General features: G+C 51.2%; 1 protein-coding gene across 2 annotated transcripts; it reads right to left on the bottom strand.

Annotated features, from left to right (window-relative positions):
• Nucleotides 1–2,794: 2,794 nt before the first annotated feature.
• MICALL2 (MICAL like 2) lies at nt 2,795–26,711 on the bottom strand. Of its 2 annotated transcripts, none has more exons than XM_068699890.1 (17): nt 26,388–26,711; nt 19,830–19,878; nt 16,519–16,660; nt 14,624–14,784; nt 13,831–13,952; nt 12,793–13,461; nt 12,400–12,575; nt 11,469–11,544; nt 11,032–11,147; nt 10,353–10,505; nt 7,571–7,626; nt 6,936–7,059; nt 6,248–6,338; nt 5,848–5,921; nt 5,432–5,546; nt 4,436–4,482; nt 2,795–4,350 (listed from the first exon to the last, which is right to left on the bottom strand). In XM_068699890.1, the coding sequence occupies exons 1-17, from the start codon at nt 26,528–26,530 to the stop codon at nt 4,265–4,267; spliced, it is 2,400 nt and encodes a 799-aa protein (XP_068555991.1). In that variant the 5' UTR covers nt 26,531–26,711; the 3' UTR covers nt 2,795–4,264. The 2 variants fall into 2 exon arrangements, with proteins under 2 accessions (XP_068555991.1, XP_068555990.1); XM_068699889.1 differs by lacking the exon at nt 26,388–26,711 and adding an exon at nt 21,272–21,658.
• Nucleotides 26,712–27,270: the final 559 nt, after the last annotated feature.

A 27,270-nucleotide genomic window follows, 5' to 3' on the forward strand; every position in this document is an offset into this window, starting at 1 on the left:
GGGATGGGACTGGGGAACTGCTGGGAGCAGGGTGGAGGGCAGCAGGCCAGGGTGGGCTCCAGCTTTGGCCTGCTCACTTCCCTCGTGCCCTGGCGTGCTCCCCGGCATCCCTGCCGTGCCTGGCGCTGCTCCCCAGCTCATTGCTCACTGCAAAAAAAAAAGTTACAGCCTCTCTATCGATCCCCTCCTTCCCCACACATGTTCCCTTTGTCCCCTCCCAAAATAAAACCCCAACCGAGAGGAGTCACCAGCTGGAGTTTAATTTCAGGCTCCAAGGCGTATCTGGAGCCAATTTGCAAGGCGCTTACTCCGAAAATCGCCCTCCCCTGTGACGCGTGACAGCTCCAGACCACAGTCCTGCTCTCGGCTCCGAAGGAAAAATGTTTTAATTTGTCACAAACCAATTATAGCGTCTCATCTATCCCTGAATTACTCATCTTGGCTACAGCATAGGACAAAGGGCCCCTCTGAGAGAAGATTAGACATGGATATTAACAAGAGAAAAAGTGTCCACTGTCTCACCTTGCTGGGGACGCGGCTTCCAGCGCGACAGGAAAAGGAAACCCCTCGTGAGTGACAGCCGGAGGGAGGGCGGCCATCCCACCGCAAATCCCTCGTTTCACGCGGAAGAATAGTCACGACAAACTCCGTATTCAAATGATATTCACGCACGGCAGATAACAGAGTCGTGGCTGGCAGCGCCACAACGTGAATATAAATAACCTCCGCTCGCTTGGCTGCTGCCGGGGGGGCCCTGTGCCGGGGGAAGGTTGGTGTGTGGGTGCTCATGAGGTTCACTGGCCTCGTGTCGCCACTTTAATGGCACGTGAGCTCCACGTGCCACCCTTTTAATGAAGCCTGTTTCCCCTCGAGCCCTGCACTAGGCTGAAATGTCCAGACCTAGCTCCCGAGGACCCACGTCCCACCATACCAGCTCTCCATCCAGCCCTTCCCCACATCACGGGTCTCAGGCTTCATCCTGACAGCCAAGCACCGGGCTGACACCTTCTGAGCTGAGCCCCAGCCATGCAGATGGGTTTGGTGTCTTCCCAAGCAGCTGGGGTATGGATTTATCCAGGTGGAGACAGGAGATGAACGCTGAAAAGTAGCACCTAGAGCTCTCACAAGCAAGAGGCACTTTGCATTTACAGCACCGGCTGTGACAAGCCCTGGGCACTTAGCTCTGCAGCGGGGACAAGGAGCTGCCGGCAGCGCTGCCCTCGCAGTCAGCGGGATAAATGGGGCTGTTTGCTGCTCTGTCTCGTCAACTCGAGGCATCCGAGTGCAGCCACAGGGCTCCCCTCCTCTCCGTGCCTATTCCAGATCATCTCCTTCCTTGGTGAAGAGGGAGCTGATGAAAGCCAATTTCCCTTTGTGCTCATGGCGAATAATTTGGAGAATTCCCCTTGTTTACTCAGAACTGTTAATGATGCGTCAGAAATTACCTCTGAGATTGTAATTAAAGAAAACGGCAGAAGAGAGACACACACACACACACACACACACACACACACACACACACACACACACAGAGCCTAGTCACAGCTTCATCTGCAAGTCATGAAGCACTGGAGCTGGCAGCTGCCTCCCCTTCACCCCAAAACCCACAGGAGGACCCCGAGACCCTCCTAAATGTCAGAGGTTGAGGGCTGCAGCCCCCAGGCCCTATGCAGCCTCCCACATATCAGCTAGGAACAAAGCAGCCGCAGATCTCCGGGTATCCAGGAGCTGGGGAGGCCACGAACCCGGACAGGAAATGAGCGGGGAGCTCAGCCCTCCCGAAACCATGTTGGAAGTGGAGAGGCTGACCTGGAAGAGCAATTAAGCTCTCCGTCATCACCAAAACGCAGACACCCACATGCACACAGCGACGGAGCAGCCAGCCCCCTGCCAGCCTGACCTCGGGGCTCGGTGTCTGGTGGGGTTTCAGTGGAGCAAAAGCAGTCCCCTCCCGTGGAGAAAGGAGAGGAATTTGATTCCTGTTCGATTGCAGGAAGGTGCCCGAATTGCCTCATTACTCAGGGGTGACCACTGTTGGGGGAGAGGCAGCACGAACTAGATTCCCCACTCAGTCCAAATTAGAGAGGGCCTGCTTTCTGGCAGCAGCAGACCTTCTCACAAAACCAAACCCCACAGGAGGCCGTAGGGTTGTAATTTAAACACCTTGGGATCATGTTCCTGTGTAGACCCAGCTCCTGATTGCCTTCAAGATAGGTGATGATTCAACTGCCCTGTATTTACCGGAGAGGGAAGGCTTGGATACGTTTGGGTGATTCTGCCACCTCTAAACCCATACAGACTAAATTTCCTGGGGCTGGTGAATCTGAGCCTGAAAAGATAAAAGCCTAGCAATAACGACAGTTCTGATGGACACACCAACAGGAAAGGAAGTTTCCCAAAAAGCAGACCAGGACATAAAGGCACAGCACACCAGAGCCTGGTGGTCAGTATGTTCCCCAAGCCCGGCTCATCTTCCTTTGGATGCATCTGATGCTAAAGCAGCGAGGGAGAAAATAAATGCACTTACCCGTCTGAGAGCCAGGGGGAGTGTAACACAGGAAAATCATGGAGAAACCCCTTGGCTTTGCTGCTGTCCCAGGACCTGTGGCTGGTCTGCGAGCTCTGGATGGGGAAGCTCCTGCATTATGGGTGTGCAAAGCAGGGGCAGCCCTCCCCTGCATCCCCTGCTACCACCTAGGGTCACCCTTGTCTGCAGGGGACTGTCAGTGCTCACAGCAAGCAGGACAGCCCACACCCCGTAACCCACACCTAAACTCATTCTGGGAGCCTGAGACTTGCACCAGCAACTCTTTATTGTACAAAAACATACACGGGTACACGGTGTCCCATACACATGGCATACCGTGGGCACCAGGAAACCCCTCGGGCACTTGGTACCTCACTGAGCTCACCCCTGCGGTGCCCTGGGTGGGCTGCCTCGGCCGGAGAGTCCCACTGCCACCTCGTGGGTAAGGCACGCATCGCCTCCACTCTGCCCAGGGCACAGCGGGCAGCAAACCTCCTCCCAGCAACATCCCAGGCCCTGCTGGAGAACAGGACCTGGAGAAATCTCCGAGTACTCTGGTGTGGAGGGAGGAAGGAAGTGCAGGGAGCCCACATTTACCAGTGCTAGAGGCAACAGGGATTATTCTGATCTTTCCCTGACTGTGTCTATCCCTGATGCCAAGGTTGACTGGGATGAGAGGATATTGCCACCCAGGGCAGCTGCCTGGCTGCAGTCACTCTGGACTGATGGAGGGGAAAAACTCGCTGCCTGCATGCCAGCACCTATCCTGTCCTGCGTCCACTGTCCTGGTCCCAGGCTGAACCATGGCAAACCCTGAGGGCACTGGCTGTCCAGGGGCAGAGACACAGGAGATGAATGTTCGTCCCACAAAGAAAACTGGTGGTGAGACAAACTCAGTTATCCCTTTCTGCTCCCCGTTAGCATCAGGCTGTTAAAAGAAGACTTTTGTTTGTCTTCAGTATGGTGGGCTACAGTCAACAAAGACCCTGCTTCATTGTGCAGTTAGGGAAATAAGGAAGCTAAAAATGTCCCCCACAGAGGGAATGAAGCAGTGAGTAACCCCTCATGGCTTTGAGAAAACAGCCTACATCAGCTCTCAAAGAGAGGTCTGGAAACAGAGCATTATTGCTGAAATGTCTCTGGGTCTAGGGCATCCCACCCCATAGTACAGGAGGTTTCTGGAGGTGTTTCTGCTCTCTGCTTCCCCTGGCTGTGGGGCCTGCAGCTACAGATTGCACTGGTGTAAAAAGGAGGAGGCCCTCAATCTGTCTAATGCCCCATAGCATCTCCCTCTGTGCCAAAGCACACACAGAGGGAGAAAGAACTGCCCCGTCAGAAACCAGCTCAGCATCCTTGGCACAGCCCTGGTGGAGATGAGGGGGGCACTGCAGGGTGCCATGCAGTGCCATGCTGCTGTACTCAGGTCTGCAGTCACCTGAGCAGTGGATGTGCAAATTGAGTTCTACCCTCCCGAGCTGGCAACAAAGTTGAAGCCAGCTCTGAGCTAGATTCAAAGAAGGAAAATGGTCTTAAGGTGTCTTCTGGGAAAGGTTCACTCCACACCAGTTAGAGGGGACTTGCACTGTCCCTTTGGTCCGCAAACCCGCAGTCTTCATGTCAGAGAGGAGAGAAGCCTCATCACAGTCCTGCACAACTCCAGGAAAGCAGCAGTGAGGAAAGAACATCCCTTTGACAGCCCTCGCTGTGCCACTGGGCCTGGGAACGTCCCTCCTGTGTTTAACTCTTATTTTTCTGCTTCCATATTTTGGACAAACGGAACTTGTTCTTCTTCTTCTCTGGCTCCTGGTTCTCAAGAGATCCATCTGCAGGAGAGGGAGCAGAGAAGACTGAGACCCACGGCCCCATTGCTACTCAGTGCTGCTCCTTAACAACAGAAAAGGTCCTTACCCAACTTCTGGATCATGTTTGCCAACATCTGGTCCTCCTCTTGCTCTCTGTAATGGAAGAGCATGGCATTAGAAAACTGTTCTACAAGGTGGAACAAGGTGGTAGACACTGCAAAACATGTAAAATGCAAGGCTACAGTCCTTCCCCCAGTCAGAAGTGACGAATTCCCTCAGCACACCCCAAAAAGGGTATGGGAGAAAAGCAGTTAAAGTCCTAGACATTAGCAAATTACATCAGCTTTTACAGCCCCCTTTAAAGCAATGGCCTGCATGGGGATTTCCAAATCATGGCAGTCCAGTGCTACATCAGCAGAGCCTTTCCCCAGCTAGCCTATGAATCATCTGAGTTTATCCTGCTGTGAGGCAACGCCACACCCCAGAAGACGAATAAAGTTGAGACACCAGTAGCCTCGGGTGCTGCAGAGGTGCTCACATCATTCACCCTAGGGCTTGGGCAAGGCCAGAGCCAAAAGCCTGGGCATTACTGGAACCTTCGAGGTGGGGTTGCTGCCCTGAGGGCAAGAAATGGAGGCTGCTCTCAGCAACCAGAGGCACACATCCAACTACTTGACGCAGCAGTCTTCCTTTGAACTTGGGGAAGATCCAGCTCTCAGCACAATGGCTGTGGCTGTTCTTTTGCTGCAGCAGACAAACAGACATGTGGCTTCATGCTCCCAGAGTCCTCCCAGGGTTCACATGCTGCCTCCAACTCCCCATCTCCAGCTTCTCCCTTTCTTGCTCCTGCCTTATACATTTTCATAGTCATTATCCTCAGAACATGGCTGCAGACCTGATCTCATTTTTTTAACAGGTGCCAAGGAAGCAAAAGCAGCAGCATTTAAGACAAGATGGTTGATGACAGGTCACCACCCACCTCTCATGGAACAGAAGTCTGGATTAGAGCCATTTGTCCACCCCTAGATCCTGGGCAGTGGAAGAAGAACAATGCAAACCACCCCGTGTGTTGGCTTATCACCTACCACCCGCAGGCCCTCACCTGATTCTGTCCTCATCCAGACACTCCACGATATTATTCCGATCATTGACTGTGTTCAGGTAGGACTCCAGCAGTTCCTTCTCACGCTCCCTCTCTCTGCGTGTCTTCAGTTCCTCTGCACAAGACAAGAGAGGCCCCTCTTACAGCTACAGGTCAGTACCTCCCCACTGGGGTACTGCCTTCACCCTGCTCAAGCAAGTCCCTCTCACAGGCCTGAATTTGATTATCCTCACGCTCAGGGGTACATCTCACGTCCCTCAGAAAACACCTGGCAGCTGAGTCAGGAGAGTTTCCCAGTGAAACCATAATCTCTGGCAGGCAGACAGCATCTGAAGGACATCTTGGGGCTGGTGCACAGAGCGTAGGTCTCTGCACAGCCAGGGACCAGCAGAAATCTCAGTGTAGCTTGTCCTCACCTGGCTTGTTCATGAGGTGTCGCAGCTCCATCTCAATGTTCCACTGCTGCTCCTCCAGCTTCTGCTGTTTCATCCTGGAAGAGACCACAGAAGTGATGAGTTATGCCCCACTATGATCCAGGGCTGAATTTTTCTGAGAAATTTGCCCCCATCACATTTACAAGGTTTCCCTCACCACAAGCTCATCACAGACCTTAGGGGCTCATCTGTCCATTCAGAGCTCAAAGGCCCACCAGCTGATACCTCAGGATGCTGGCAGGTCTCCCACAGACTTTCTCAAGCCCTCCCTCATCCCACCAGCTGGCAAATTATTTTGGTTGCTGCCACACTTCCTCCTTCACTGCTTACTGCTCACAAATGAAGTGTGTGGGCAGACAGGTGAATTTCTGGTTCTACTTACTTGTACATCAGCTCCGATTCCTGTCTCAGCAGCAGCTGTTTCTCATGGATGAGTTTGAACCAATCCACCATGAGGGCATCCTCAGACTCATCTGCAAAGACCACAGAAGAGCAAAACACCTCCAAAAGCTGCATCAGTTCGGTTCTTCCTGGCTCAAACACACTATCACTTGAAGGAGAGCCCAGGATAACTTGTATGAGCCATAAGCAATCTCAAGTGTAAACAGCTTGTCTTCGGTACTCTGAGATGCAAAGGAAAGGAAGCAGACCCCTTCCTGCAGAAGAAAGCTGCTCACAGATACCCTATCACAGGGTACCCTGCTCATTTTCCATGTGGCTGGCTCAGCTCTGCCACTCTGAATGAACCCACTAATCCCCATGGAATCGGAGCTGGCCATGACAGACAGTCTGCCATGGGATTCAACCACCAGATAAATAGCAGCCTTTGACTCCCAAAACTCCCTGATCCTCAGCCAGATAAACACAAGACCTTGCTCAAACGACAGGTTAGGATACAGCACGGAGTGGGTTCCAAATTCCCAGGGCTTTATTTTGCTGTAGTAGCTACCTTTGGTAACTTGGTGTCTCACACATACTATGAGCTCCTAGAAACAGAGCCAAGAATGCCCAGGGGTAGGACACGAGCCTCACACCTTCCTACAATAACAGAGCCCCCTGGTTTTCTTTACCTCCCTCGCAGCCACGCAGCTGCTTCTCCAGATCCACTCCTTTCGATTCCAGCTCATCCAGCTGCTTCTCGATATCACGTACCTTCTCCTGGATTTCCTCCTCAGGGATGTAGTCTGGGTGCAGCTAGGAAAACAAATGTAGGAATGAATACATCTCAGTGCCCTGAGACTGCTTCCTGAAGGCACAGCCCCAACAGAAATGGGAAATGACATCAGGAGCTCAACTCTAGAGCCATGCCCTGGAAGGGCCAAGTCAGCAGAGATGCAGAGCTGGCTGTTCACACCAGAGTGGTGGCCATGGCAATGTTACAGTGCTGTGATACACTCACTAGGGTGATAATATCTACCCACACTTGTCAGTCCACAGACATTCCCCCTCCTTTGTTGGAGCAGACTGTGTCCACCAGGATTTTGTTATCTATGGCTCTGTCTCGTTCCAGCCTCTACTGTCCCCTTACCCAGGAGATGAATGGCAGTCTCTCCTTTTTGCCTCTGCTCCAAAGCCTTTTACCCCCTCCCTGAGAATTCAAGTAAACTTTCCAAATAAGATAACCTGAGATGTATCCAGGAAAACACTTCCGCAGAATAACCAGCAACCCCAGTCTGTGCCCATTACACCTGCTTTCCAGCCATACCTTGGTTGGGGACACTGCTTCACAGTTCTGTATGTTAATCAGAGCTGAAGATTTATCTAGAAGGGAAAAAAATAAACCCCACATCAACCTGTAAATAATTTTGTGCTGTGAGACAGTGCCTACACCACTGAGAGCACAAGTCCGTGTCACCCAGCACAGGGCACTGACAATACACACGCATTGGCAGGCCCAGACTAAGGTGAGATTTGTGTCCTTGGGAGACATTACAGCCTGGTTTACTCCTTGCTGCTGGACACTCAGATAATCCCAGACCACAGGGTGCTGCTTGCCTCCTCAGGGCTCAGGCGGTCTCCTAACTGTGGTGTGGTTTGGGGGCTTGCACCTGAGAACAACGGTTTCTATGTTCATTCATTATCTTGTTAAGACTCAAAGATATTTATCATGGCAAAAAGCACTGCTTATTAAGCTTCCAAAGGGCAAAACAGAAGTATTGGGTTACTGTCACAAGAAACATCAAGTCTCAGTTAAAAATGCCCCTCTAGTGCTCTTGTACAAAGAAGAATCAGTGAATACCGATGAAACAAAGATGGTCCAGGGGACCTTAGCATAGGCCTCAGGAAACTAAGGTTCAATTCCTTCCACAAAACACTTCCTAGGTGAGAAGTCCCTTTGGCCCAGCTACACAGCATTATTTAAGCCCTGGACACCTATTAAAATCAATCCTTCAGCAATGTGTGTTTGTTCCACTGTGCCTCAGCTTCCTCTGCCCACCTGCGCTGCAAGGATAACTACAGGAGAGTGTGAGGTATTCGGATACCCGAGGGGCTGGGCTGGATAATTACCACAGAGAGAGAAGAGAAGCACACGTGGATGATGTGATAGGAAGGAAGACTCTAGTATTAAAAGAGCAGAGCTGTAAGAAAGGCAGCAGTGATGCAGGCTTGGCACACACAAGGAGAAAGACAGGACAGACAGACCAGGGAGCCCCCTGAGAATCTCTTGCTCCTGTGTTGACTCGCTGATGAGAAACTCAAGGAAGAGCTCAAGGACATCTCTCAGATTGCCCAGTCCTTGTTCTAACAGGCTTTCTAGAAGACTGTAAAAGGATCAAAAGATGCTGGGTACTGGATTTGGTAATCAGCTGTGTTGTCTCTGCAATGCTGGCCTCCATCAGGTTACTCTTCCCCCTGGATGTAGCTGGTTTGCTGCCCCGTATGCTACCTGCGACTCACTCTTCTCTTAAAGGTTCCTCCAACACGGACCTGGCCTGGCACGGGCAGCCTGAGCATCACCTCCCTGTCCCAGCTCAGCTCTGCATTTCCAAGCTCCTTCTGGGTGCCCTCTGCAGCATCTCCAAGCAGGGCAGAAAGCTGCATCACTGACCATGAGACCAGGTCACTGGAGGACAACAGCTAGCAAAACCACTCTCTGCTGACCAGCTCAAACTCTAGTGTCCCCTGATATCCTCAAGTTCTGTCTCCGTAGACACAAGATAGGCAAATGGGAAATGGAACAGGGGGCAAGAAAAACACAGTCTCCTTTTTCAACAGGAAACAATACCTATACCAAATAAAACTAATTATCTACAAAAATGCTCATCATCTACAGTCCTTTGAAGCACACACAGCATAACTGTTCATGGAGGCTCTCTGCTGAGGTGGAAACCTATACAGAGGAGCAACAAGTCAGTCCTTAATCCACAGGCTGCCCAGAGACAGCAGCAAGGAAGCAGCCTTTCAGATACCAGGCTTGCATATGTGAAAACTGGGGGCAAACTGCTGGGAAAGTTGCCCACAGGAGGCACTCCCACCAGCAATCACTAAGCTTTAGAAAGAGATATAAAACCAGCCTCCGTTATCTTAACAACTCACTTCCTGGGGAATGAGGTAATGGTGAGCCTCGTGACTGAGTGTGAGAAAAAATGAGATGGAAAGTTTGGGGAAATAGATGGCAATAAAGGTTTGTTAAAACAGACAACATAATTGCTGATTGAATGCTACTCAGCTGTCAGACCTGAAGGCTAAGGACAGTGCTGGAGCCAGCTAAGAAACGAAGCATGAGACCACCAAGCCATGGGGGCCCATCCTACTTGCTCCAAGACAAACATGAGAGTCAGAGCTGAGCCCTGCTCTGAGGATCTTCTAGTTCAAACAGATAAGACAGAGCCAGACAGGGTAAGGAAAGGGGAAAACAAACAAGCTGAGCACACAGAACAGCAGCAAACATCAGGTTAGGTCCATGAAATTTCATTGCGGTAGGATATGTAAGAGGGAAAGCAGGAAGGACAACTGGGCAAAACAGAAGAGGTACATAGTGACATCGAGGTTGAACAGACAAGAGTAAGAAACTGGATTAGGAGCAGGGACAAACTGGTCAGAACTGGCTGGGACATCTTTGAATGTCCAAGAAGCAGCAGCCTTGGCTGGAGCTACAGTGTGTTCCGCCAGCTGGAGTCTCTTGCTGACAATTCTCTGCATTCCTTTCATTTCCCAAAGCCACTCAACTGGAGAGGAACAGAGGCAACAGCTAGATTCCCATTCCTCAAATCAGGAGATGTCCACTTCGTAGCTTTGAGTCTGAAGAATGACAGAGCAGCGACCCTGAAAAATCCATATTTTCATTTCTTCTCTTCCCACTGAATTCTTTGGCCTGGCTGGCTCCTGGTTAGCCCAAGATGGTTAATAAAAATTAATGACACAAATTTTTCCCCCATGACAACAGGCACAGAAAACTCTGGGACATGCCTCCCACACTGACCACTCAGGTCATCCCTGACAGTGCAGAGGAGAGAGTGGCTTTAAGCAGGCAGAAGAGATCTTACATGTGGTAGTGTTTTGATTCAACTGGTGGTTGCCCTCTTCATTCTTCTTGACAGAACCCCCATGGTCTTCCCAGCCTTGCTTTGAATTCTGACAGCTCCTGATAAGATCTGAGCTGGGGATCAACTTCTTCTTAACGACTCCACCAGATGAAGCTGAATTAAGAAGCACAGACAGGTCTTGGGTAAGAAATTTCAAGCCTCGTCCCACAAAAATCCCTGTATTGCCCAGAGACTCTGGCATTCATCACTAGCTGCCTTCATTTCTAGTCCTAGTACTCCTCTCTTGATGACACTGAGGAGCATGAGTCTGAAGAAAATGGAGAGAAACCACCAGTCACAAGGCCACAGTATGAGAGAAGGGTGGAGGAGAAGAAGGAAAGGTCAGGAACCGTCATCAAGATTTCTCAGCAATACTTATTTGTGCAAGAGAGAGCAAGTGAAATCTTGCTAGCTGTCTTACAGAAGAGGGGCACACTGCGAGGACCAAGTCCCTCTCCTTGGGGAATGACAGCTCTCCAAATAAAGGCACTGCAGGGCCAAAGCAGGGTTAGGGAGAGCAAGAATCCCTGCAAAGGCGGCACCATCTCCACCAGCATGTTCCTCACTCTGTGCCTTGCAGCACTAATGCCTGCCCCCTGCCTGACCAGCAAAATGAAGGCAAAGCTTATATCCTTCATACCGGAGTCCTGCTTTGCTGATGGCACAACTAACGGACTTGGCCTTGTCTCCTTCTGTGCTGGGCTCCCTGTTCCCACCTGAGAGTTATCAGTAGGCTTCTTAGAGCCACCTTGGTCTCTGCAAAGAAGAAAGACAAAGGTAGGAAACCATCCCTCTAGCAGACTGGTCCACAGAAAGAGCTCTGGACATCCTGGGCCACGATCTCCAGCCATGATGGTCACACTTCTAATCAGAGTTCAATGATTTGAAACGTGCTCTCCCTTCCCAGAAATGAAAGCCTTTGACTTTTCCTTCAAATAGTTGAAAACAGAAGCATTGAAACATAAGAGCTCTTCCCTCCAACATGCACACAGACCTGCAGCAGCAAACACAGCTGCAGAAATGGACATCCCCACTCACTTATCATGAAGACCCACTTGCTTGAAAAAAAAAACTTACTTGTTGGCGACAGGCTTCAACCGAGATCTCCACTCTGTTGGGCTCTCAGACTTGTCTTCACCAGCATTAATGGTTGCTAAAAGAAGGGACGAAGAAAGATAACATCAGATCCAATAGAAAGACACAAACCAGATTTGTGTCTCAGGAGGAAGAGAGAAGCCATGCACAGAGGTAGATGCCATCATGTTACTGCAGCAAGCCAGCACCAACTCAACAAGTTTAACATGGGCAGATTCACATACAGTAGGTACTAAATAACCTTGGTGGCATTTTGCCCCTTTCAACTCAAATGTTTTAAAACTTGTGCAGCTACAGAAACACAGTCACAATGGAAACAAAGACATATTTGACAGCAATACAACAAAAACAGCTTAGATCTTAGAGAGCAAAGGATGGGGGAGGAGAGGGGAGACAGAAAAAAAACGCAAGCTCACAACAAACTCCACACAGATACTGTTCTCAGCCCCCCAAAAAAACGTAAGAAAGTGGTTGAGACTAAGAACTCTCAGAACATCAGACCCTAGCCCACTGGACAGTCACTGGGGAGGAAACTCAGTTCAAAATAGACAAGAAGTCTGGGTAAGCCCCAATTGTGGCTACAAAATCATCCTGAAGTTATGACAAGGTCTCCAGCCTGGGAGAGTGTACTTAAACCTCTGAAATCCATCATGATCACAACACTTGATGACAGCTACTACAACTTCAAATACCTGGAGATCCTCAGAGATGAAAAACTCGCCCTGCTACAGGCAGCAGTTGCACAAGGACAAATGGAAGTGTGTTGATTCCCAGAACCCAGAAAACACATACGTAGCGGTACAGATAGGAAGTATGTGACCCACTGACATATTCGTTGTGCTGGTGCAAGAGAAGGGTATAAAGTTGTCACACTGTGTCCAGGCAGAGCTGTATACACACCAGTCATCCTCACCTTTGAGGTTTTTTGACTCCGGCTTGTGCACAGAGTCAACAGGTTTGCTGGCAGTCTGACTCTTGGGCAGAGGCTCCGTGATCTTCTCCTGTTTCGGTGCTGTGTACCCTGGTTTGCTGGACTGTGCTTTTGGAGCTGGACTCTGCCATTGAGAACTGGCGGGAGAAAAGTTGCCACTGCAAAAAAGAACAATCTAATGAGTTTTGAAAGTCTGTCCTTTTGCAAAGGATGGAGCTTTATACTGAATGGTGTTCCAAAGATTTGAATGAGTTACTCTGTCTTTAAATCCCATCAGAAACATCAGTCAGGGAAAAAGAAGAAAGATGCAGAGACTTCTCCAAGTTATGCCAAAGTCATCCTGGGAATAAAGAGGGAAAGGGAAATAGCACCTACCTGCTGGATGCTGAGGAGCCAGTGAAACTGAGTCTTCCTGGCCTGCTTGGAGAGATTTTTGACCCAGCCAGAGCCTGCATAATATGGTTACGTGCCTGATCCTTCTCAGCATTCTCTGGACTGGCTGCAGCTTCAGTTCTGCCAGAGGTAATTGTACCAGGGCTGTGAGAAGGGACATGTTTTGTAGTGTCAGAGGTTTTATTGCTGAAGGAGTCTAAAGACTGAAAAAAATTTTCTCGGGCTTGCTGTGTTTTTGTTTTTGAGGTTGTCCGAAGTGGATCTGATGGGGTACCTTCACGATGCTCTGTTTTATTTCCCAGCGGGGTACCTTTGCAGTCATCTGATTTATTTACAGCTGAAGAAGACCATGGAGTATTTAGACTTCTGAAGCCAGAGCTTCCAGAAGATGAAACAGATGGCGTGTTTGAATTAGCGAAGCCTTCCTGGCTCGGTTTCTTCAACACCTGCTCCAGTTTCTTGGGTTCTGCTGCTTTCTGGAATGGCCTGACAGTGGCAGGGGCTGGGCTGCTCTCAGGTTTGTTCCCAGTGCTGCGGAGTCCAGAGATCTGGACACTGTCTGGCTGTTGGTGGCTGTTACAGATGAACGTACCGGGCTCAGGCCCAGCTCTGTAGCTTCCAGGAAGAAGCACGTTCCAACACTGCCTGCACCTGTGGATAAAGAAGTCTCAGAACACGTCCTCTAGAGCTCTGGGCCACTGACACTCAGCTGAGAGCGCAGGCACAATTCCACTGCCAACGCGGGGAGGGTGAAGGTACCACACTGGCAGTGAGCAGACCCCGTGTGCATTTCGTTAGGCACCAGAACAGGAACTGCTAACTGCATGGCCTGGGGTAGGAAAGGCACGGATGAAAACAGACCTGTGCAAAGAGTTTCCCTTATGCACAGGTCAAGAGACTGGCTGCCTCCACTCCGTCAGAAATATCCTCCAACACCTTGAATGCTTCCCACCTCTCTCTCCAGTCCCAGACTGCCCCTGGGACCCAAAGGTTTGTGCCCCCCCTTTCAGAGAGCTGTACCTGAAGCAGTTCCTGTGGTAGAGCTTCCCATCAACCAAGTGGCGCTGCACCAGGTGGACGTGGTTCCCGCAGATACCACAGCTGCTGCTGCGGATGTTCCCACTCTCTGCCAGGACCCCTTTCTGTGGGAAGAAGCAGTGGTGAATAGGCAGCACTGCAGCCTGTGTACAGCTTCAGAATCTCCCAGATAAACATTTGACATGCACAGCCAGTTGCTAGGACAGGGAAGGGATACGCAGGAAATACTTGCTGTGGCTGACCCCTAGTTTACACAAAGTGAAACAGGATAGTGTAAGGGGGACCTAATTCCACCAGGCCAGAAGGCCAGGGTGTTTGCCTGCATGTGGGAAATTGAAGTTCAAAGGTCTCTGAATTGAATTAGCTTGTGAGCTAATTACCCCAGTGAAAGAGGAGCTTCCCTTCTTCCACCCTGTTTTCATCCCTGTTCTGCTATGAAAATGTTTCCGAGAAATTAATCCGTGTTTTCTATCAAAAACAAAAACTCTTCTGTTAGAAATCTCCATCCCAAGATCTACTGGCTAGGAACAACATAGCCATGTCCTGAGACACCCATGGCCTGTTCACCCCTAGATGAATCCCAGCTGGCTGATGGCTTCCCAGTGACTCCCATCTTAATCTGTGCAGCAACCAGACCTCTGGATTAAATCCGAAGCAATAAACAGAAAGTTGAGAGACTGAGGCCCCAGCACTAGCAGCCTTGAACTAACACAATACTCCCTAGCTCACTGAACAGATTAAAGGTATAAAGAACAGCCCCAAACCCATTTCTTACTGTGGTGACCGGGGAGGTTTCTTTGGGCTTAGCTTTGGCTGGTGGGTGTGCAGGAGGCAGTTTTGGAGATGCCGGCTTGGGAGGCTCTGAAACCACCTTCTTCCCAACAGGCTGCTCCTGAGGTTCAGAGGAAGGACGCTTGATTCCAGCCATGCCTCCAACTGGAAGAAAGGAAAAAGGGCAGATTCTAAGGGAGCATAAGGAAAATTCACAGGCTTAGGAGCTATTTACAACACAAGAAGATCCAGAGGTGCCTGATGGATAACCTGCAAAGCATACAAGGAGACTCAGGCTTCCTTCACAAGCAGTTCTGTAGTGGAGCGAGGGGAAAGAGGCAACAAGCGAGTTTCACCAACATATGCAGGAATCAGCTGGCAGCTGAAACTGCTGTGTTTTTTTTTTTCTTCTCAGGGAAATTCCCCAGAAGGGAATGAAAAAGTGGAAAAATACAGAACATAGATGGTGTGAAGAAAATGAGAATCACCACAAAAAGTCTGAAAATGCCCAATCCTCCCTCCATTGCAGATGAAAGATAACCTCTCTAAATTCACAGCAAGTTGAGAAAAGAGAACCACCACCTTCAGTAAAGAGCCCAGCATGAGTGCCCTATGTCCTGGGAAATGGAGGTAGACTTCCCAGGGAAATAAGGCTTTATGTACAACTGCGACAGACAGGACTCCTCATCTGTCTCGCAGAGATGTTATTTTTGTGTCACTTTCTATTCTGAACATCTCTGCACTCCTTCTGGGAACTCAGCAGTTATCTGAGCCGTAGCTTTGTTTCAAGAGCAACCAACTAAATGACCACCCATCTGAAAAGAGATTATACCCTTCTGAGTAAATACAGGGGATATCTGAGCAGGATAGGAGCAGAGAGGAAGCCCAGCTCCTAGTGGTCTTCTCTCAAGGTCTTCTCTCAGCTGTCCAAGTCAACACCCAGGGCTCTTTTACCACAAGAGACCAGTGGAATGGTGACACCAGACTCAGCAAACACTTCAGACTCAGGCTGCCTGCTAGTTCGGATATCGAGCTCTCAAAGCCCAGCACAGCTTTGGCTCTACTCTTCTGTAAAATCTTGACCTCAATAAAATATTGGCTGCTCGCCCTCTCTGGCCTTCTGCGTCCTGCTTATTTCATGGTCCTGCTGGAGCCCATTCAAAGGGCACGGCGATAGTATTAGGAGTCCGCTTGGAGTCAGAGGGCACATTCCTGCCTGGACTCATTTTCAGACACACACATTCACCCCAGCAACAGGAATGCGACCAAAGCATTTTGTGGGACACTAGAGAGTATAAAAATGTGCCGTGCTTGATGATGTGGTAGGCGAGAAGCTGGGGAGGGGGGAGGAAAGACCCCAAACTGACCCAGATTCCCACCACTTGGCACAAACATGATGGAATTTGTTTCAGCAGGGTTTTAAAACAAGAAATAAATAAATAAATAAATAAAAAACCAAAGTGGGGGAGGGAAGAGGTTGTGGAAGGAAAGAGAAAGCATAGGTAAATGAGTGAAGAGGTGGAGGAGGGGGAAGAATTCAGATATTAAAGGCAGCCCTCTGGTGTGGCAAGGACTGGGGCAGGGATGGAGGCACCCAAGAAAGGAAAGCTGAAGTGTAGACCACAGAAGTGAACCTTCTGTGCTCCTATCTGGCTGGGCCATGATAAATTTTAGATTATATTTTAAATTCTAAGGCACTTTAAAGATGAAGCACAGCCCTTGTGCCCTTCCAAAAGCACTGGTGCTGCTGCAGTAAGTGAAGAGGTCAGATCCCCCACTGAAATAGTTTTGGCACCAAAAGGCCTCCATGAAGTCTATTTTACCTTTCCAAGCTAGGCCAGAAAAAGCAGAAAATTGAGGCCCAATCTTGGCCACCCCTCCAGGGAACGTGGCACTTACTTGGAGACCGTCCGTGGAAATAGTTATAATATTGGGAAACGTAGGTGATGATGCTCAGCCTGTCTGGTACCCTCAGAGCAACCATATCCTCTGCATCCAGCAAGGCTGGGATTCCCAGCTCCTCTGATGCCACTTGGAATGCCTGGGGGAGGAAGAAAACAAAAAAATGAGGGGTCTTGTCCAGCCCGGGCAGCAGAGCCGCTCCGCATCAGGAGAAACTGCACCGCAAACAGCCCCACTCAGATACTAATTCTACTGGGGAACAGCTGCACCAGTTTAACTCCGACATCGTCCAGCCCTTGCAGGAACCAACAGAGTCGTGGCTTCCAGCCACCGCCTTGAAAAACTCAGGCAGAGAGCCAAAAATCTGGCCTGGCAAGCTGGCCGGAGCTCAGTGCACGGGAACTCACCTGGGTTTCCCCTGCTCTTCCTCGAGCCTGCCTTTATCTGGATGCGCACAGCTGTGGAGAGAAGGCCTGGCAGAAGGGTCTGTGGCAGCCTGGGCTGGCGTGCAGGCTGCCAGCCCAACCAGGAGCTCTCCCCAGCTAACGGTGTGCCGGGAGGTGTTTGCAGGCAGCCTTCTAGCTCTGAGAGCTGTGCAAATGTTAACGCTGCCTGCCTACTGCCTGCTCTTCCCCGTCTGAAAAAGGGGAAATCTTGGGCTGAGAAAGAAAGCATTTCTCCCAGGCTAGAAAGCAGGAATAGAGGAATAACGCTGAAGAATTTCTGATACTTAACTCCCAGCTTAACCACTTCCATGCTCATGTAACATGTGTTTGGGGCAAATATACCTCTTTGTGATGCCCTTTGCTCTGACACTGCAGGATCAAAGCCAGGTAAAGGACAGGAGAGCTGTTTTGTTTTGACACTACACAAGAGGACAAGAGAAAAAAGCAACATCCCTAAAACAACTTCTCCTTTGCTCGACTCACCACAGGACTTCTGCTAGACTTTCTCCATCCCTCTCCCTTCCTCACTTATGGGAAAATCCTTTCCTTCCCCCTTTGGAGCATCCCTTTTGAAATGTCAGCAGAGCAAAGGACAACAGCACCTCAAGGAGCAGAGACACCAGGAAGGCTCCTGCTGAATCCCACAGTTAAATGGTTAAAGAAAGACTTGCACACATTAAAACCCTCCGCATCTGACCTCTGGCGCAGACACACAACAGGGCTGGTGTACAAGCTCCCTATTCCTGCTTAGAAGAAACAAACAGCCACTGTGTTTTAGCAAGATAATTACCATTTTTTTCCACTGGGTATCCCAGTAAAAATGTAACCGAGCTGACATTACGCACACGCTCAGCCAGTTACCTCCGGCGGCACCACCCGGCTGCCAGCCCAGCCTGGCACCTGCCTGTCGTGTAACCTCATACTTAATATGTTTTTTTGGCGTGTTCCCCATCCCTCTGGCTGCATGACTTGTCTGACCAGCGGGGTTTTCTTGCTGGGCATTGCCAGAGCTGTGCCACCTCCTGCTACACAGTGCTGTTGGTCAGACCCGTGCAACAGGCACACAACAAGGGTTGTCGTGTTTTTGAGGGTGCTCCGTGCACGCAACCAGTTTGGCCAGGACGAGGTGAGCAATGCGAAGGGCAGCATGAGGATGTGGTGTCTGTCCCCTGTGCCTTCTGCGTCCTCATGCTCCTGGGAACTGCTCTTCCTGGAGGTGAACAAGCCCACTGCCTCACCTGGCCCAGTTGCTTTGCCCTCCCTGCCTGTCCAGGCTGGCCTTTAAAGAAGTGACGTGATATTTGGTGCAGCTCCAAGGATTTACAAAGGAGGTAAGCACTGCTGCTCCCGTTTTGTGAATGCTGCACAGAGCAGGCAAAGAGGTTTGAGGACATCTGAGCAGGCCAAGCACAGCTTTTCACTGCCGTACCCACTACACCAGGCCACCACACATTAGCACTGAAGAAACTGGATGCAAGGTCTCTAGAAACCTTTCTCTTATTTATACATATTTTGAAATCTTTAACAACAAAAAAGACACCAACAGCAATTTCTCCTTTTTTTTCCCCTTCTTTTTCTTTTTGGTACTTGAGGAGTGACACATTCTTTCTTGGCAAAAAGACCTCATGTGGCAAGTCGCAGCCTGGACAAGATTTTTTTTGTTGAGTAACACAGCCTCTGAAAAGAAGTTACTGAATAGTGAGGCACGAAGGAGGGCCTGAACAATAGCAGAGGAGTAGCGCTGGGAGAAATCAGACCACTTGTATCCCGAGAGCAGCCAGAGGAAGAAAGCTGTGATGGAGAGCGGTCCGAGGAAGGAGCCCAGCCCAGGAACCCAGTGCCATGGGGAGGTGGAGGGGACAATCCCACTCACGGCAGAGCCAGGCCTGCGGGACAGCAGCAGTAAAAGGGCACCGAGAACAGATGCAGTAAGGAACAGAAAGCAAAATAAAGGATGAACTAAAAAACAGAGGAAAGGGAGGGAGAGAAACACAGGCTGACATAAGAGAGTAGAGCAACTGTTTTTATGAGAGGCACAAAGAAGCTTTTCATTAGGAAAAGCACTGGAGGTCAGTTGTACAGCTCATTTCCCAGAGAAAAACAAAGCTGCCAGCAGAACAGACACCGTTAGCCAGACGTGGGGAAGAAGCAGCACTCGGGGCTTCACAGCACTCCGGCCAGGACGACCATCCACGGCAGAGGCCCTCGTGCCTGCCAAATACCAAAGCTCCCAGGCAAAAACACTCAGCCTGAATCTCACCTGCAAGAGGGAAACACACAGGGCTGAACCCCGCAGCCCAAGTGATTGCTCATGTAGCACAGCCCCAGCTCGGGGAGATGGCACTGCCCCAGGGCAGCAGAAATTAGGGAGCACACGGAGGTGAGGAACACACAGGATCCCAGCTTTTAGCTCTCCTGGAGGATTCTAAGTCCACTTTGAGATGAGCAAGCACTTCCAAAGTACCTTTCATTCAGAGGTGGTGATGGGCTATGTAGGGTGAGCAGAGATGCAGGAAGCCCATGGGAGTCGTGGCTCTGTTAGACAAGAGCTGGCAGAGTGAGCAGAGCTGTACACAGCAGAGACATTGACACGGTCAGTTCCAAAGGGAACTGGACACACTAAGGACAGGCATCACTATGCAGCCCGTGGAGAAATGTGAGCAGGCTGAGGGTGCTTTCAAGCCACCAGTGAGCCTGGACATTACTGTTTAAATGAGCAGGTTGGATGCATGCAGAATAAGCCAAAGGATCTGAATAAGGCACTGCCAGGTCTCTACACCTGCAGGGTTTCTGCTGGTAAAACACACAAGCAAGGTGCCAGGCCATGGACTAGACCAGAAGAAAACATCAAAAGCCACTTACCAACTTGTTGTTCTCATACACGTTTTCTTTACTGAGGGAGTTGAAGTTTCTGAAACACAGAAAGAAGAGAAAAACCTCAGGCTGGTGTTGTTGAGCAACCTGCTTCGCTTCCAGCTTCTCAAACCTCCCTGAGCCCTGCTGGTCTGGGGGACAGAGCATCTCCTCCCTCCCTGCCTTTCCAGAGGGAGCAGCCTGGCAGATCCCGTCTGAGCCTCCAGACGGCCGCAGAGCTGCTGCTCCTCCTGGGACAGGAGCGGCCAGGAGACCCAGCAGGCACAGCCATCTGCCCACGGGCAGCACAACGCATTTCTGGCACGTTCAGCCCCGCAGGGCTGCCTTCTGCAGCCTCCCACGGACAGGACATGCCGATGCCAAAACAACTCGTGCAGGTTCAGGGGCTTTGCTGAGACAGCCAGGAGCAAATTCTGACTTGTGGTTTTTTTGTTATTGTTGTTTTTGTTGTTTTTTCCTCCAAAAAGCCTCGCTTCTCTCCCACCCTGAGAGGAGAAACCCATGGCTGCTAGCCAGACTTGCAACATACTTTCCCTGGAAACATTTTCCTAGCAGACACATCCATCTCTGCCCTTCCTCCAAGTCATCTCCACGAAGAGATGATCTCAGATGCTTCTGCTTCCACCAGTTCTGGTTTCAAAACCTCTTTCCTTCTCTAGCACAGCTGTACAAAACCAGGACCGAGAGCCTGCATGAGAAACACCTTTGCCCACAACACAATTCCGTGACTGATAACACTGAAGTTGCCTTTAAAAATCTCGTTCTCCTTTCCCTGGGGCTGTCACTTTTGATTTGTAATCTAAACCAATAACTGAAAAGGAAGAGACAATTACTGCTTGCAGTTACAAGCCAAAGTCAACAACCCTTCTTCATTTTCTGTTGTCCCTGGACATCACTTCCCTCCTCCCCTCTCCAGATTTGCTCTCTGCTCCCCAGATTTACTCTCCCTTCTCTGATCCAGCCCAAATGCCACCTCTGCATGGGGCTGGGCTGGGAACCCAGAAACTGGGAGCTGGAAGGACAAGCAGGAAAGCACAGGGGAGAGTGAGTCTGTGCCACTGGAAGCAGAGCCTCAGTACAGCGTGCTTTTCCCACACACAGAGCGTGTGCCTTGCTGAGGAAACCTTCACCACCAGCCTGTTTGAAACTGACCACCACTTGCTAACATGGGAACACGAAACTGGCTGCTGGCTGCCAGCCTCGCTCTCCAGCACCGCTTCTTCCTGCCCAGGCAAGCACGCAGGGTCAGCTCCTCGCTGATAATCCAGTTTCACTTTACAATCCTTGTGCTTCTTGGCACGAAGCTCAGTGAAAGGCTTTTATCAGCGAGGAAACTCTCACTGGCAAACAAAAAAGGCTACACCACCAACACTGTGTTTTTGTAGGTAGCACCTTTATATCCAATGCAGCTTTACCCCCATTGGCCTCACCTTTTAAAAGGAGCGAGGGTAGCGGTGTGAGAGCCAGGGCAAAGTGAGCTCACGGCGATCTATTCATGAGACAAACATGATCCGCACTGCAGCGGGGGAACTTTTTCCATGACTGGTAAGAGCAAGGAGCAAGCTGGGTCCTTTGCTTCGCAGAGAAAGTAGAGCGTTGCATTGCAAATAAGAAAGGCACCCAAAGCCGGGGCTGTCCAGCAGGCCACAGCCTGGTTTGCCTCCCATCTCCCACATCTGTGGCTGCTGTGCTAGATAACGAGAGAATGAAGAGGAAGCAACCGCAAAGACCCAAAGGTCAAACTCCCCACGCGAAGCACGTCAAGCCAAGGCACATCCCACCTTTAAATCTTAGCCCCTTTCCTGCACAGTCTGAAGGGACTCGCAGAGGTTGTTCTCCGAGCGGTGCTCCTACCCAGGCACTTCCCTTCCCTGAGACAATGGATTAGAAAGAGCGGTGAAAATAACTACAGGACAAAAAGTTTCAGTGGAACAACAGATGTAATCATCCTGTTTTGTGTCAGGCAAGAAAACCATCTCTTTTAAGAGGCAGCTGAAGGAGGTGGTTGCAGCCCTCTGTCTCACTGCCGGTCCCGCCTCTGCGGACATCCTGAGCACAGGAAAACACCTGCAGGAGACCAGGGGAGCTCCGGCTTCCTCGGCCATGCAGAGCAGTAACACAGCACTGAGGGGAGCAGGGAATAGCAGGAGCAGTGCACACTCACACAGGGAGCTCAGTGAAACCAGTCTGAGTGCTGGAAACACAACGCCATGAGTCCAGGCTTTGCTCTGCAGCAGCACATCAAAACGCAGATGCAGGAGGTGGCTGCAGCAGATCCGTGCCAGCCTCAGTAACCCTGGAGTGACCTATTTATTGTCAGCCCGCGCCTCTTACTCCCACCTTGCTGTGTGCTGTTTGCTGTGGTATCATCTGTACAGCTTCCCACTTGTGTGGCACGGAACAGAGACACAAAAGCTGCGTCTCTGGAGGTGAATATCTGAAATCCCCTTCTGGTCCCCGGGGAGAGTGCAAGCAGCCAGCTCGCTCGGTCATTTCAGGAGCTCCCTGCCCTCTCAGCATCGCTGCTTGCCCGGCTAGCCAGGTGAGCAGTTTACATACAGTATTTCTTTTGAAAGCTGGTGCATCTCCTATCTTGGAATATCAAAGCTCTCTGGACCAATGTAATCCTAAGAAAGCAAAGCTAATACTAAATGGAGAAGTAGGAGTTCTCCGCTGAGAAAACACAGGCAACTGAATTAATTGGAAGAGGTGAGAAACATAAATCTCACCCAAGAGAGCGCTTCCAGAGCTGGAAACAAATCAGAATGGAGTTTGCTAGCAAAGGAATAGAAGTGAAGTTTTTAGCTCTGCAGAAAGTCCTTCTCTTAGCCAAAAGCAGCCGAGCATTTGCCGTGCCCAGAAATCTCCGTGACCACCCACTGCTCCAGCTGCACAGACCCAGAGCTCCCAGCACACCAGGCTCCTTTGCAGGCACACGTGCTTCCCCCTCTGCTGCTGCTGCTGCAGGCGCTAACTCAGCTGGAAACCTCACCTCGGAGCAGATGGAGGTAAAAAAGTCGCAGAGACCACGGGCTGTGAGGGTTCCAGAGACCCTCCTGTCTGTAGGCACTTCTGTGGTATTTCCCCTGGAGACAAGGAGGTCTGTGCGGTCACAAGGATCACTGGAAGAGAGCAAAGCACCTTTTGCCTGCATACAGACCTCAAACAGGGGGTTTGAGCTCAGAGTGCTGTGCTGGGAATGGGATCTCCCAGCGGTGCTCAATCTGGAGGTGCAAACCACCTGGGACGGGGCTGGGAACCCCAGGTGGAAGATGCACCCCACGCACCCCTCCTCCTCTCCGCAATGCCTGCTCCGCATTCCTCTCAACCCACTGGCGGGCTGCAACTAATAAAAGATGGGGCTGAGGACGAGTAATAACAGATGAGGCTCCCTGACCCCCAGGCCACCCGCCTGGCACGCAAACCGCAACCCCGCAGAGGCCGAGCAGGCGGCAGCTCTGCTTCGCCCCAGCTCTCTGCTGAGGAGAAGGAAAGCACGGGCAGCTCTCCCTGTCCACGTTAGAGGCTCCCGGCCTCGTCCCGTCTGGCTGAGATGACAGCGACCCCGAGAACAGGGCTGGAGGAACGGGTGCACGCAGCTGCTCAGCGCCGGCCACCAAACGCGCGTGTCCCAGCGGCGCACGGCTGCCAAGGGGGATTTCACAACCGGTCCCTTCCCAGAACGCTGCTAAAAACCCGCCAGCAGGCTGGGAAAGCAGGATCCAGGACAAAGAGAAGGAGATGAATCAAAAACTTTCCTCGACATCTGGCATTAATATCGGAGCGAGCGTGCACGGCTCCCTGCTGCTTCTAACCCACGCATCGGACTGAGACCACGAAACCCCCGGCTGCAGCTTGCACCGGCAGCACCGTCACAGCCAGCAGCTGCAGGGCAGAGCCCACATCACACCGCTGCAAGGCTTCACGTTCTCTGACACGAGGAACTTCAGGGCTCTGCTCTCATCCCAGAAAATGGGCTTGGATCTGCCTGATGATGTGCCCGTGCCCGGCTGGGGCTGGGTACCAAACATGCTTCAGCTGTGATGAAAGAAATGAATTTCCATGGTAATTCACTGTATGCGTCCACGCCCCCAGAACCCAGCCTGTCTGCGCATCCTCGGGTGAGTGGGAAGTGAGCTGGAAATGCGTTTCTAATTTTACACAGCCTGCCCTGTTCACTGATAACATACAAGCTGACATCAGGCAAGTTTGAGAGGAGTTATCACATTCCCCATATGGTTTTTGGCAAGAAAACGAGAAGGAGCAAGAAACTGCACCAGCCTGTCCTCCGACCCATGTAACTCTCGAGAGAAGCACACAATTATTACCAGCTCTTGTAATTGCTTGAAGTTTTCCTGAGAATTTCTCAGGCTCCTCCAAGGAAAAATCCCCTCTCCATACGATGTACTCCTCAGCCCAAGAATGTAAACCACGAAGGAAAACATGCTGTTGCAAAACTCTTCTGCAGTGACTGAATCGTGTTCTGCAAGTGATTTACACACAAGCATTTCAGCAAACACACCGGCTTCTCCAAGCACCAATTATCGTATTCTAGTTTTACTTTCTGTATGATACTTTTAATCTTCAGCTAGGATCTTTGCTAGAAGCCGGGGGAGGAGCTCAGGATAAATCACGTCAAGCCCCTGAGAAGCAGGAGTCACAGCCACATGTGCACCCAGTCACCCTTTCCTGTCAGTGGCTCCTGAAACGCCAAAAGGATTTTTGTACATTCACAAGGAATTTGCACAAGTATTCAGCCCCAGGAGCTGAGGTACACGTGACATCAGGCAGCCCTGGACACCAACCACTTGAAAGTATAATTTGCTTCCAGCAGGACTTTGCCCAGTGCAGCTGGTGTTTTCCTGTATTATACCACTGACAGCAAGGAGGGAGGTCACAGATAAATGCTTTTCCTTAACCTTCAGGCAGTCGTGCTGAGCTGGTCCAAGTCAGAAAGAGTTTCTGTAAGGTTCTGCATAAAGTCAGGCAGGATTTCCATCAGAAGAGGAATTCAGCGGGAGCAGAGAGACGCCACAACGATTGCTTCCTCTCTGCAGCACAGGAGTATTTACTTAAGATATGTCTATCCATAACTCGTGGTGCATGGTTCAAGGATTATAAACGACTCACTAAACTCACTTAAAGGAGTTTATGAGCCCCTGCTCACTCTCGTGCTCTGGATGGGCTGGCAATGGCCAGGAAGCGGTCGCAGCCATCCACGAGCACCTCCCAGACACACCAACCTTTCTGTCCTGGTATTTCAGTACTTCTGGGACTGTGAATGAAAGGAAGGAAAGGGAATATCTGGAGTCACATGGAAGTGACAGCAGGTCAGGAAGCCATACACTGCAACACCATGGTGACTGCCAAAGCACCGGCAAGGAGGGGACATCAGAAAGGGCGCGCCTGAAGTTCCTGCACGACCTCCTGCTGCACAAGGCTGCTCTGACCGCTTCAAAGTTTCTAAACCAACTGAGAGGAGAGAGAGCAAAAGGTTATCTTCTCGGGCTTCCACCAGAAGCAAGACACCTGCAAAAGAGATCTCTGCACACAGACGCACGCGGTAGGCTGTGCTGGGAGTCGGAAAGGCAGAATTCAGGAAACAGCAGGGAAACCACAGCACAGAAAACGCACCCCAGTCCTCCACATCTGGCTGGGAGTGACCTCATGCTTAAATCAATACTCCTGGGTGATCTTTGTGCTGCTCCCTTACCTTAAGAAACTCCCTAGTTTTTTTTAATATATATAGTTTGTGGGTTTTTTTTTCTTTTTTTAGTTTCCTTTGGCGATTTACATACCCAGAGGTTACATTTGGTCAGAGACGGGTCAAAACCCACGGGACAACAGCAAAGAAACCAGCAAGGACTGGAAAACACTGTGCCTCCCACGGACGGAGCTCTGGACGTGCAAACAAGTCACTCGCAGGAATGCAGCAGCCACCAGGCACCAACAAGGGGCTCCCTGCGACGAGGGCGCTTGCCCTGCTCCCAGGGCCCTGCGAGTGGGCTGGGGGAAGACACAATTACTCTTCTGCACAGCTCCTCCAGAAAACTGCCCACTTTTCTTTTGTATTTGATTCAAGCAGTGCTCACTTCTTAACTAATAACCCACAGAATTGCAGTTTGGCTGCGCAGGGAAAGCCAAGCCTAAACAAACACAAACAGCGAAGAAGGAAACATTTCCCAAAACGGTGCCTGAACTTGTTTTGCAACAGAAAAGGACATATTTTAAGTGTTTATCTTTCAGCCACAGCTCCCCGAAGAAGGAGAAAAAGGGGAAAAAAGGAAAAAGCAGCAAGGGCAGAGCTCTGCTCAGAGACCTTCGCTGACACTAGCAGAGCTCGCATGAGGACCGAGCATCTCCTGAGAAGACAACGGGACAAGGCAATGGGACAAGACAACGGGACAAGACAATGAGATGGGTCCCTTTCGGTCAACTTTTTGTCCCTTTTCCCTTGGGCAAGCGCCCGCGGAGTGCCCAAATGGTGGGTCCTGGCTTCACCAAGCGGGCTGCCCATGTGCCGGCCTCGATGCCCGAGGTACTCACATGAGGTCGGGGCGGTGGCGGTGCAGGATGGCGCAGAAGGCCAGGCCGTCGCGGAACGAGGTGGTCATGTTGGTGATGCTGACATCGCGGTAGCCCTCACACTGCTGCTTGCACCACAGCTGCAGGTTCTGGATGGCCGCCATGGCGCGGGCACAGGGAGGGGGGGCGGAGGTGGCGATGAACGCCCCGGGGGGGATCGGTGAGGGCCACCAGGAGCCCTCAGCTCCGTCAAGCCGAGCCGGGAGGGAAGGAGGGAAGCAGGGAGAGAGGGAAGGAGGCAGGGAAGGAGGCTGCCGGCCCTGTGGGCGGCAGCGGGGCCGGCTCGGAGGCGGGGAAAGGGGCGGGCGGCGGCGGCCCCTCACGGCCGCCCTCAGGCGGGCCCGCGGGGCGCGCTTGGTGGTGTGCGGGGTGGCGAAAGGGGCAGGAAAAGTTGGGTTTTCGACGAAAAATGCCTCTCACGCCGCCAGTTGGCGTCGTGGGTGTGTGGTAGCGGGGCGGCCGCCTGCTCCACAGCGGCTGAGGGGAGCCCCGCGCCCCCCTCACGCAAAGATGGGGGTTCCACACAAGCACAAGGGAAATTTATCTCCGTGCAAAGTCAGAAAGCAGGTTTGCCTCTCCTTACTGAGGGGCAGACAGGCTGGGTTTCTGCAGCCTTTCCTCAGGCTGGAGGCCACAGGGGAAGACCCAAGCTTGAGGCTCTGGCTTCCCCGTTTTTGCAGCTCACCTCGGAGAGGTGCTGAGGAGACGCGAGGCAACCTTGTGTGTCCCCAGCGTGAGGGCAAAATACAAGCAAGGACAAAGTACAGCTGCTGACAGCCATGTGAAACAACCCAAGGCTGAGGAGAGCAGCGTGTTGGTGGTCAGGCAGCCAAAAAAACTCCGG

The sequence above is a fragment of the Anas acuta genome, chromosome 15 (assembly GCF_963932015.1).
Source record: "Anas acuta chromosome 15, bAnaAcu1.1, whole genome shotgun sequence".
Taxonomy (NCBI): Eukaryota; Metazoa; Chordata; class Aves; order Anseriformes; family Anatidae; genus Anas; species Anas acuta.

Excerpts from the sequence above, each read along its gene's own strand:
- MICALL2 (XM_068699890.1), bottom strand. The coding sequence starts at position 26,530 with ATGGCGGCCATCCAGAACCTGCAGCTGTGGTGCAAGCAGCAGTGTGAG. Across the intron at positions 14,785-16,518 it reads TTTCCACGGACGGTCTCCAA|TTGGAGGCATGGCTGGAATC; the intron begins GTAAGTGCCACG and ends CCTTTCTTCCAG. Across the intron at positions 5,922-6,247 it reads GAATCGGAGCTGATGTACAA|GATGAAACAGCAGAAGCTGG; the intron begins GTAAGTAGAACC and ends GGTCTCTTCCAG.